Source organism: Macaca thibetana, chromosome 3 (genome assembly GCF_024542745.1).
Source record: "Macaca thibetana thibetana isolate TM-01 chromosome 3, ASM2454274v1, whole genome shotgun sequence".
Lineage (NCBI taxonomy): Eukaryota > Metazoa > Chordata > Mammalia > Primates > Cercopithecidae > Macaca > Macaca thibetana.
The window spans coordinates 41,837,647-41,850,530 of NC_065580.1; the positions used below are offsets into that span (position 1 = coordinate 41,837,647).

Sequence of the window (12,884 nt, forward strand, 5' to 3'; positions counted from 1 at the left end):
ACTAATGATAATAACTTTAAATGTAAACTTGAAGTACGATATCAACAATAAAATCTATTTTTAAATGTTCTGAAATTATATTAGTGTTCAAACAGTATTACACCTTGTTTTCTAACTATTTTTAGTACAGTTCTAATTTTATATGCTAAAATTAAACATACACTTTCCCCCCCAGAACACTGCTGTTCAGTACATGGCCAAAAATAATTATCTCCTTACCCCATTTAAAGTTATTTACATTTTACTTACTGCAATTAAAGAGGTGTGGTTCCCCCCCCCCCGTTTTTTGTGGGTTTTTTTGCCTCAAACACCTGGGCTCAAGCAGTTCTCCCACCACAGCCTCCCAAGTAGCTTGGACTACAGGTGTATGCCACTGTGCCAGGCTGAGGAGATTTTTATGTGCAGAAATTTCACAAGGTGTACATACTGACATATATTTTCATTTTGGGGAAAGATGAGTTATACTCCTCATACACCTTCAGTCACAAAACCTTACTCATTCCTTTGATATAGCATAGGTCTGGTGTGCAGATTGCACATATATGCTACATGAATTCATCATTATTCGTATTCTCTTGCAATATAAATATATATTTATTTGTGCATTTATAGTCTGTTCTGAAATTGACATTGCTATAAATGTATACAGTTCATATACAGCATTTGGAGATCTGGAAGTATTTTTACATGGTATTGGACTTGAACATATGACAGATTTACTAAAGGTAAGATCTTATATAACCTACAGTGAGTTATGCATATATGTTAGTTTGTTGGTTACTGTAACATTAGATATTAATTCATAAACATGTCTATAAATAACTGCCTATTCACTTTTCTCCGTAATTTGTAGTACATCCCGATTTTAAATTTGAAACAAACATTTCAAAAATGTATTATTCTAGAAATTTTCATAAATTAGAATCTGAAATTAAACAGTTTTTACCCATTGTCTAACCTTCATATACACCTGAGCCCTTAGTTTGTTTCTGTAGTTGCTCATCTTCATGAGTAGAATATTGGAAGAGCATGATATTAAACCAAACACACCTGGTATCAGATTCTTGCTCTGATGTTTAATCACTGAAATATGTGACTTACATATCTCATTTGCTTCATAAGGATAATAATACCTAGTGTAGGGTTGTCATGAAGGTTAAATCAGATCATATGCCAAGGACTGTCTGGGTGTTTTAAGCATACATTATGGGGTTTGAGTCCATGACAGTTATTATCGGCTAGGTGGGGATACTGAAGCAGTAAAGCGCTATTTAAGATAGACTCCTCTTTGGAGTGTGCACATTCTGTTAAAATATTTCAGAGTTGGGCTTCATTGTATAATCTTCAAATGTCTCCCTATTTGGAGAAATCTTGAATAAAACTACATGATGGTTTAATGTGATACAGTCAGAAATTTAAAATATTCATAAAACATCATTTCTGCCAAATTTTATAGAACTGCTTTTCTTTTAATGTAAGCAAATATGAATAGTAATCATTTGAATCTGAAAACCTAGCTATGTTTATACTTTTTAGGTGAATAGTTATTATGATACTCATTACTGTCTACTTAATATTATAGTTCTATATCTACATATCCTGTTCCCTCTAGAAAACTGGAATTTGCTTGAGAGTGAAGCAAGTAACTAGCTTATGAACACTTGCCTACTTCTCCTTCTACTATTTTAATTATATGGAAAGGTGGCCTTTTTTTTCCTTTTATACAGGAAAGGGATATAACGTTAAGACACCTTTTGACCATGAGGGAAGATGAATTTACAAAGGTTAGTATCAGTTTCAGAAATTCCTGATATATTGTTTGATGTTTTTAAAATTATGGATCCTTTTCTCTTTAAAATACTAGGGCTACGGACAAAAGATTGCTCTTTTACTGTGTCCTTGATTAGATATGATTACGCATAACCATATCTAAAGTCTTGTGTTAGTGTTAAGTTACTTTAAGAACACGTAATGACTTAGAGTTTGGGTTGTTTGTTTTTTTTTTTCAGATTGTCATGACATCTGAACTAAAACTGATCCTTCAGTTTCAAATGTGAAATAGATTTGTAAACTGGGGCACTTACAAATAAGAGATTGTTTTTCTATGTATATGGGTATTAACATATGTCTCCCAAGCCTTTTGTTTGGTTCTCAAAACTATTGAGACCTTTTATTTTGCCATCTAGTATTACCTAATAACATATAGCTGTGGGATGTGTTAGAGACACCTTGATAAATAGGATATGTAAAAAGCAATGATCTGAGTGCATGACCACATGGGAAACTTGAAATTTTTAATATCACTAAAAATAAATAAGCATACTACAAAGCTAACTCCAGTATAGAAAATTTAGTTTAACACTAAAGGTAGAATACAAACAAAGATAGGACTTGATTCTCATTTATCACTGATTTTTAAATGAAAATTTGAAGGCAATTTCGTTTTACTGTGTTTTTTGAAGTATTACAAATATTAAGTTCTAGTAATTTGTTTTGGGAGTCCATCATAGTTGTTATGTATTGCAAAAAAATTGGCTATAGTTATTATATATCTAAATATTTTAATGCTGTAACTAACATCAATCACAGTTATAAGAAAAACATATATTATTTTAGAAATGTGTTATTTTTCCACTGTATGCCTATTTTTTCAAGTTGTGAATTCATCAAGTAAGAAAACATCTTCAGTGATTTTGAGTTTTAAATTATTCAAGTCTAACTAATTTACTGTACCTTAAAACTATTTCTGCTTAGAATGGAATTACCAGTAAAGACCAGCAGAAAATTCTGGCTGCTCTTAAAGAACTACAGGTAGAAGAGATACAATTTGGAGAGTTATCTGAAGAGATAAAGTTAGAAATCAGGTAAAATTAACTTATTTGTTTACATTAATAGTGTTAAGAACAAATTGTTCTTTTTTAGTTTAATTTTCATAATGTCTGAGTCATTTTACTTGATATGATCATTTTCCCAGGGTAATAGATTTTGGAAGATACTGTGTTCTGAAATTGGATGTGCTTTGTAAAGTCAATTTTTATAAAGTCATTTACCAAGAAGCAAACAATGTGTCTTCTTGTTAACTCACATAGAAATATTTTTGTTTTATTTTTTCATTGCATCTTGCTAAATTGAACCTTATAAACAATCCCATACTTTTTTATAGTATACCTTTAAAAATCATTTTAGAGGTTAAATTGAAAATTCAAAGTAATATTTTCACTTAGGTCAATAAGAAAACATTTCTTAGGTAGCTCAGTTCTATTTTCAGCCTTACTGTATAAGAAATTATGTTACCAAAATATAAACTTCATTTCCAATATTAAAAACTTGTCAAGCAATGGTTATTAATAATCCCAAATCTATTTTGAAAATAATATTTGATTTTATTAATATATTATACAGCAATAAGTGATTTTTTAAAATTTTTTGAAATATAGATTCTTGGGATATTTCAAAGAGATACACAGGGAAGTCCCATGCATTCTTTCCCTAGTTTTGCCCAGTATTAGTATCTTTTATAACTGTAGGACAATATCAAAACTAGAAAATTTACATTGGTACGACCCATAGAGCTTACTCATATTTTGTGAGTTATGCACTCATCTGTGTGTGTGTATATATATAATTTTATCACATTTATGGCTTCATGTAACTACTTCCGTGTTCAATGTACTTAACACAGGGCTCTCTCACACTACCCCTTTATAGCCACGTCTAACCTTCTCCCCATACCAACCCCTAGTGACCAATAATTTGTTCTCCATTTTTTTAATGATGTTATTTCATGAATATTATATAAATAGAATCATACAGTATAAATCCTTTTGAGATTAACTTTTTTCAATCATCCTAATTTTCTTGAGGTTCATCAAAGTTGTTGCATGTATCAGTACAATAGTTCATTCCTTTTTATTGCTGAGTAGTATTCCATGGTATGTATATACTACAGTTTGTTTAACCATTTATCCATTGAAGAACATTTGAATAGATTTTAGTTTTTAGCTATTCCAAATAAAACTGCTATGAACATTCATCTACAAGAGTCTATTAGAAAATACATTTTCTTTCTTTGGGATAAATGCTGAAGAGGACAATTGTTAGGTTGTACGGTGGTTGCATATTTAGTGTATTTTAAAACTGTCCAACTGTTTTCCAGAATGACAATACTGTTATATTTCCAGCAAGTGTATGAGTAATCCAGTTTGCTCTCCATCCTCCCCAGCATTTGGTGTTAGCATGATATTTTTTAGCCATTTCTGATGGGTATATAGTAATAGCTTGTTATGTTTTTACTTGCACTTACTAATGGCTAATGATGTAAACAGCTTTTTATATCTTATTTGCCATATGTGTACTTTTTGTGGTGAAATTCTAACAGTATCTTTTGCCAATTTTATGTTAGATTAATTGTTTTTTAATGTTGAGTTTTAGGAGTTATCTACATTCAAATCTTTTGTTGAATATGTGATTTGTAAATATTTTTCCCAACTCTGTAATTTTTCTTTTCATCCTCTTAATGGGGTCTTTCACAGAGCAAAAACTTTTATTTTGATGAGGTCTAAGTTACCAGATTTTCCCTTTATAGAACATTACTTTTGGTATATTTTTAGTATCAAGTTAAATAACAGTTTAAGAAATTAGGTCTCAAAGATTTTCTCCTATGCTTTTTTCATAGAAGTTTTATAGTTTTACATTTAAGTCCATGATACATTTTGAGAGTTCATTTTTGTAATGTTATGAGGTTTAGGCCGAGGTTCTTTTTTTTTTTTTTTTTTTTACCAGGGGATGGATAATTGCTCTAGCACTGTTTATTGAAAAGGCTGTTCCTCGCCCATTGAATTGCTTTTGATTATTTGTCAAAAATTAATTGGGCATATTTGTGTGGGTATAATCTGGGTTCTCTATTCTGGGTTCCTTATATGTCTATCCCTCTGAAAGTACCACGTCTTGATTACTCTTAACTATATGGTAAGCCTTTATATCAGGAAGAGTGATTCCTCTCATTTTGTTCTTTTTCAAAATCATCTTGGCTATTCTAGAGCCTTTTTCTTTCCATATACATTTTAGATAAAGCTTTTCTATGTAAAGCTTTTTCTACAAAAAAAAAACTTTCTGAGATTGTGGTGGTAATTGTATGAATCCTATTGATTAATTTAGGTATAATTGACAGTTATGTCAATTATACTAATTCATAAACACATATATCTCTAAAAGTTTTAGGTTTTCTTTTTTAAAATATATTTTTTGGGACCGGGTCTCACCCTGTCACCCAGTTTGGAGAGCAATGGCACAATGATGGATCATTGCAACCTCGAATTCCTGGGTTCAGGTGATCCTCCCGCCTCAGCCTCCTGAGTAGGTGAGACCACTGGCATGTACCGCCATGCCTGGCTAATTTTTAAAATTTTTTGTAGAGACAGGGTTTCCACTTTGTTGCCACAGCTGGTCTCAAACTCCTAAGTTCAAGTGATCCTCCCACCTTGGCTCCCTAAGTAATGGGATTACAAACCTGAGCCACCATTTCTGACCTTCTTTGTTTTCTTTCATCAGCATTTTGTCATTTTCATCATACAGATTTCATGCATATTTTGTTAGATGTATACCTAAGTATTTTGTTTTCTTTGGCGCAATTGCCAATGGTATTTATCTTTTTATTTGTTTCCATGAGCAATTGATTTTTGTGTCTTGACAGTACATTTCAGCCTTACTGAACTCAGATATTAGTTGTAGGAGGTTTTTTGTAGAATGTTTGAGATTTTCTATGTAGATAATCATGTAGTCTGCAAAAAAAGGTTAATTTTTTCCTTTCACATTTGTATGCCTTTTTTCTTCCCTCATGGCAGTGGGTAAGACTTCCAATATTATGTTGGATAGGAGTTGTAGATAGTGGACATTCTTACCTTCTTCCCAATCTCAGAAGAAAACCATCCACTTTTTTAGTATTAATTAACTGTGATGTTAGCTATAGGTTTTTTTGTAGATTCTCTTTATGATATTGGGGAAGTTATGCTCTATTCATTTTTCTGAAAGTTTTTATCATGAATGGTTGTTGAATTTTTTCAAATGCTTTTTCTATCCCAAATGATATGACCATATGACTTTTTTCTTTAGCCTGTTGATATGGTTACTTTGTTAGATTTTTAACTATTGAACCAACCTTGCATACCTGGATTAATCCCATGTGGCTGTGGGTTATTATTCTTTTTATGCATTGTTGGATTTGATTTGCCAGTATTTTGCTAAGAATTTTTGTATCTAAGTTCATGAGGAATATTGCTCTGTAAGTTTCTTTTTTGCGTTTTGTCTGGTTTTGGTATCAGGACAACACTGGCCTCACAAAAGGAATTGGGACTTATTCCCTCTCCTTTTATTTTCTGTAAAAGATTGTGTAGAATTGACATTAATTCTTCTTTAAACATTCTGTAGATTTCTCCAGTGAAACCATCTGGGCCTGAATATTTTGTGGGGGAAGCTTTTAAATTACAATTTGATTTATTTAATGGTCATAGGATTATTCAAGTTATATCTATTTTACTTTAGCTGAGTTTTGGTAATGTGTGGTTTTTCAAGGAATTGGTTCATTTTTTCTAATTGATGAAGCCAAAAGTTGCCCCTAGTATTTCCAGCTATTCTTTGAATGACTGTAGGATCTGTTATAATATCCCATTTCATTCTTGATATTGGTGATTTCCATCTTTTCTTTTTTTATCTCTGTTAATCTTGCTAGAGGTTTACGCATTTGTTTTTCCAAAGAACCTGCTCTTTTGTTTCAGTAACTTTTCTGTATTGTTCTTGCTTTTAGTGTCATTGATTTCTGCTGTGATTCTTACTGTTTTCTTCCTTCTGCTTACTTTGAATTTATTTTGCTCTTTTTCTAGATTCTTGAGGCAGAAATCTAGATCATTTTTGAGACTTTCTTTTCTTATGTAAACATTTAGTCTTTTACATTTCCCTTTCAGCACTGCTTTAGTTGCATTCCACAAATTGTGATACGCTGTGTGATCATTTTCATTCACTTCTATGTATATTTTTATTTTCTTCGAGACTTCCTCTTTGACCCATGGATTATCTAAATAACCCATGGTGTATGGTGTTTAATGTCCACGTTTGGAGATTTTTCTGTTATCGATTTCCAGTTTGATTCTGTTATAGTCTGAGAATATACTCTATGATTTCAGGGGTTCAATAGCTACATGTGACTGGTGGCTAGATGGAGGAGATACAGAGAATTAAGATTTTAAAGGCTTTGGCAGGTTGAAGCAAATCTCCCCAAAATTAATAGGGTTAACTTTAATAAGGATAAATGGAAAGTCCAAGATTAACTATATTACTATAGGATGGGACTTAATATACATGAAGAATCACTAAGAGTTTTTAAGTTTATTATTAACTCAGTTTAGGTTAAAGTGTCACATGACTAGTCATGGAAAGCCAGCACTGTTAGGCTGCATTAATAGAAGTATAATGTCCAGAATAAATAAGGTAACAGTTTTATTGTACATAATAGCTACTTCTAGAGGTTTTTGCTTATGGAAAGAATTTAACCATAGCATAGAATACAAACCCTGTAAGGCCTCTTCTGCCTTTTAGATTATATGATTGTCTTTTCAGTAATTTTCCCCTAGATTTTATAATCCGAAATAACCTATAATAATTGTTTTCATTCCACCAACTAGATAATTTTGAAATTATGTCACTTAGCAACACTACCTTATAACCAGCCTATGAAATTCTTTTTTCTTTTACAATGGCTTTCTCTCCCCAACTTTGAGGATTTGTGCACCAAATGTTTTTCCCCACCTTCTACCTCTCATTGCAGTTGGTCAGGTTAATTACATTTTACCCAATCTCTTGCTCATGTAAGCTTCTCTTAACTCATTCTTTCTATTTTTTTATTGCTTAGGAAACTCTCTTCCTTTCTTTCTTTTGGTTTCATATGAGTTCAAAAGTAACCATTACCACAGGGACTAAGAATAGGAATAATGCCTGTACAGAGGACAAATCAAATTTTTTGCCTCTAGAGCTTTTAAAAGTACATACAAGTTCCCTGTAAGAAATCTTCACAAATATTTTTTCTATTTCCTCAGTTTCCTGTAATCTTACTTTTAATACTAGCTTAGTATTATTTTCTAAGTTTTCTTTTTTAGTTAATTTAAGAGTATCACAATCATTTTAGTTTTCTACTGATAATACAAATACTGTTTTTTATTTCAACGTATTCCAGTTTGATTTTTTCCCTAAAATAATTTTACAAATGAGGATTACATAGCTAACATAAAAGTACCTTACATGTTAGTAGAGACTTGGTTTCTATATATATGCTTTTAAAACATATTAGGGTTCATAACCATGATTTATGCTAGTGATTTCCTTACCTGGCTACGTTATCAGAATGACCTAAGGAGCTTGGTGTATATATTAACCGTGTTATCCATTGCCTGGGACATGACTGTATAGCAAGATTTTATTGAATACATGGATAAATGAGTTAATGAATTATAATATCCTATACTATACTTGTAAATGCAGTGATATTATCACTAGTATAGTCTGTCTAAAACTAATATTGTAATTATGATAAACATTAATTAAACATACAAACAATAGATTTCCACATTATTTTGGAGTTCAGAGAAGTATTCCAGAAAATAATATAGATGATCCTAATTTCTTAAAAACTTTATTATACAGCTTAAATTATAAATATTCCCCATATTAAAATTCCCTATTCCCATTTTTCCATTCTTCTTCCTTAATATATCTCATTACAGCAAGATCTGTATTTAAAATAATGCCTCATCATTGTTTCAGAATAACTTAATAATTCTTAAATATTTAAATGCATTGTGAAGGATTTCAGTTGTGAGGACTTAAAAATCAGCACACCTTCTTAAATATCATTGTTCATTTTCTTGCTTTTCTTCATTATTGTTTCTATGAAGAAATATTCTAAGTTCTAAATGACTGAGTTACAAATTAAATGTTTTTATGTAACTTATTTGTATGATGGCAGGGTTGCCTATATGAATTTACTTTACGGGATTTAATAAATGTAAAGAATGTACAGAATCCTGAATGGTTCACTTATAAAAAGCTACTGAATTTTTTTAAAAAAATAAAACTGGCAGACATATATTCCAGGAATTTGACCCTGTTATTAAATCACAGACTTTGTTTACATGCTGTTACGGAAAAGGTTTTACTTACCATTTGTTCAAAGTCATTCTTTAAAGAAGAAATCAGTCATTAAGTCATAAGAAAACTAACAGCAGGAAAAGTTGAACTGATTGATTATAATCTCCTAGTAATGTGACTTCAACAATTTACTGATTTATTTTAAGATAGTTTTCTTCTGTGTGTCAAAATCTTCTAAAATAATCTGTTACAACAATGCATACAGACACTGCACTTACTTTTTTCTGCCTTAGTATGTTTGCAGAATTAAAGTATGCAATTTAAAGCAAATGCAGTGGGGTGTGCCTGTAGTCTCATCTACTTGAGAGGCAGGAGGATAACTTGAGCCCAGAAGTTCAAGGCCAGCCTGGGCAACATAGCAAGACTCTCTTAAAAAAATAAAGAGTGCAATTTAAAATTGTAATATCCATTCTGTTGCTAATTTTAGATATTTTGAACAGAAATAATAAGTTTTCATTCACATTTGAAATTTTTAACTGTTCCTGTTTAGACTCTTTGTCTGAGCTAACTGACATCCACTTGAAGGTGTCAAAAGCATCTCAAAGCTATGTCCATCAAGAAAACTGCTCCACCCCAAAAAATCTATATAGATGTTAAGATTTTATGTAAAAGTGTATTGTTCACCCCTATTATTTATAAACATTCTAAAATTTGAAACTCTAAATACTGAACATCAGGAAAATGGTTAAATTCCATTGCATCAATATAATTATTTTTTCATCATTAAAATTATTTTGAAACTTAACATCATGGGAAAATACTCATGATAATTATAAAAGGCACAATATAAAAGGTCATGTGAAGCAATGTCAGTTATATATATCCATAGGAAAAACACTGGAAGAAAATGTGTATTATAAAAATATATTCTGAGAGAAAATAGTACTAGTCATTGTCTTTGAGTGGTAAGATTGTTGACGATTTTAATTTTTTTCAGATATTCTACAATGAGCACATAATACCTTTGTTTATAATACCTTTATTTAAAGTATAAATTTTATCTTAGTACTTGACTTCAGAGTTTTTAAATGGCCTGTTGTTTTAGTTTGCTTATACTATGTTATGCTGTAGTAACAAATAATTTCTAAATGTCAGTCACTTATAACAACAAACTGTGTTTCCTGATCATCTGTATCATGGGTCAGCAACAGTGATCTTGTCATTCTGAGAGTAGGCTGGAGGAACAGTCTCAACCTGGGACATACTGCTCTCATGGGAAAGAAGAGAAAGATGGCAGGATCATTCAGTGGCTCTTGAAGCTTCTGTTCAAAAGTTACACAGTAACTTCCAATCATATTTTATTTGCTAAAGCAAGTCATGTGGTCAGGCCTCATGCCCCTGGGGCATGAATTATAGTCCCCTGACAGGGGTCAGGGAACTGGTAGTAGTTAGCTCAGTAGAAAAGACATGAGAATTTGATCAAATAATACAGTCTACTATACCTGTGTCATATCTGCTTATTTTGAATTTTTTAAATAAGCACAAAGTTATCAGGCCTGCCATGTAAAGTTGTATAGGTCATATACTGTGCAGCTGTGATGGAGACACACCATTCACATAGTGTGAATGGCACTCTGTAGAGTTTTGTTTTGTACAATTTGTCCATCCATATTCAGTGGCTCTGAAAATTATATGTCACAAGAAAGGTATATATTTTCCTTTCATTCATTAAGACTAATTTTGCTAGTAATAAAATTTGTTTATTTGAACTCTTACTATCTTAAGAATAAGAACTGATGAATTTATATTCCACATATATATTTGTGAATCACCTATCTAAAATTACATACCTGCTATCAGTTGATAATTCAAATGATAATTCTCAATGGATCTTAATTGCCTCGAGGTCATAAATTAAATATATATGGCATTAGTGAATTACTCATTTCGTAATTATTCTTGATAAATAAAATTGGAATATTTAAAGAACACTGAAATCTAAGTTATAAGTGTACTTATATAAATAGTACACGGAAACAAAATACAAGTAATCACTGCTGTTGCTTTGGCAGAAATGTGTCATATACTCCAAGTTCTGTGTTTTCTAGAGTAAAGATCAGAAAGAAAATAGAATAAAGAAGAATTGCATATTTTTTGAAAATGGTTTTATGAATACTTATTGCTAAACAGAACAAGGGTTTTCCTACATTTTTTAATTTTAGGTTTGCTTGTTGAAAGCAACCATCAGATACTTTTTATTCTAAGTCACTGATTATATGTATTTTGTTTATAAAGTTTGTATTTTATAAAACTGTTAAAGTGAAATTGTTCATTTTTTCAACCTAATAGCTAAAAGACTTGTCTTAAATGAAAATACTATATACATCCCAGTACTGTATCTTAGAAGTTTTCTGTTATTTTCATTGGAGGCTGACATTGCTTGCTTTTTATAACCTTTCCTTCTAGAAATAGTGTGAAAGAAACTTTGTATAGTATGTAGTCAGAACTTCTACAAATAAGAATTTCTGTATGGGCTTAGAAGTACCCTTTGGGGGCTAGGATGGTGGCTTACGCCTATAATCTTATCACTTTGGGAGGCTGAGGCAGGTTGATCACGTGAGGCCAGGAGTTCAAGGCCAGCTGGGCCAACTTGGTGAAACCCCATCTCTACTAAAAAATACAAAAAGTAGCTGGGCATGGTGGTGCACACCTGTAATCCCAACTACTCAGGTGGCTGAGGCACGAGAATCAGTTGAACCCAGGAGCAGAGATTACAGTGAGCCTCGCGCCACTGCACTCTAGCCCGGGCAACAGAGCGAAACTCTGTCACACACACACACACACACATACACACAAATTACCTTTGGTCCAATAATAGTAGTTTTTAGTGTATTTTTATTTCAGTAGATACTGTTGAAGGACTCCCCAGAAAGGTCATCTAATACAGTTGTCAACTCTTGATATTAATGATCTTAATTTTTATCATTCTGCTAGGATGTGGCATCTTACGGTTATTGTATTCCCACATTTATTATCCATTCAAATTTTGTTTCTTTTTTTTTTTTTCTCTGAATTCCCTATTAATAGCCTTGACCAACTTTTCTGTTGGGTTAAGTTTCTTTGTTGTTTCTACTATAAATTGGCTTCTGCCACTGAAGCTAATCTAGTCACCAGTGTTTTCTCATTACCAAAATCAGTATACTTATTTAATGTGCTTAATCTTTTCTCCTTTGAATCCATCCCCTTCATTGTCATTCATAACAATTCTTAACTACTGATTTTCTTCTACTTCTCAGGCTACATTTCCTTTAGTGGCTTTTCTGTTCCACCCCTGTCAACTCTCCCTTCTTCACAATATGTCTTATGGTCGTCTTTATGATCATAGTTTTGATTTCTATTGGAGACATTTCTAATACTACTGTGTTTGTGCTACCTTCACAATTCAAGGAAAGACTGAATCTTGGCTAGAAGTTAGTGAAAATAAAGACATATTTTTTTCCCATTGAGGTTCACCGACTTTGAATTGTATCTATCTTCATGAGTCTTTAGAGCCCAGAATAAATACCCTTGCAAGACCCCCATTTTCTACCACTTACTTGTTGTTGCCACCTGCATGTCTCCTCACCATTGCAGTCATCATAATTACATTTACTTGAACACCAGCTATGTACTAGACACAATCCTAGGTACTTTATGTACATTGTCTTCTTGAGTCCTGCTGTCTCCATTCTAGAGATACGAAAACATTT

The 12,884-nt window shown here is 31.8% G+C and overlaps 1 protein-coding gene across 2 annotated transcripts in view; it reads left to right on the top strand.

The window, feature by feature from the left end:
* Positions 1-12,884, top strand: part of ASZ1 (ankyrin repeat, SAM and basic leucine zipper domain containing 1) — a 64,130-nt gene that overhangs the window by 45,189 nt on the left and 6,057 nt on the right. For both annotated transcript variants that reach the window (XM_050785106.1, XM_050785108.1), the window contains 3 exons: positions 650-725; positions 1,728-1,784; positions 2,755-2,864. In XM_050785106.1, the coding sequence (XP_050641063.1) occupies positions 650-725; positions 1,728-1,784; positions 2,755-2,864 (243 nt within the window). The remainder of the gene's footprint in view (positions 1-649; positions 726-1,727; positions 1,785-2,754; positions 2,865-12,884) is intronic.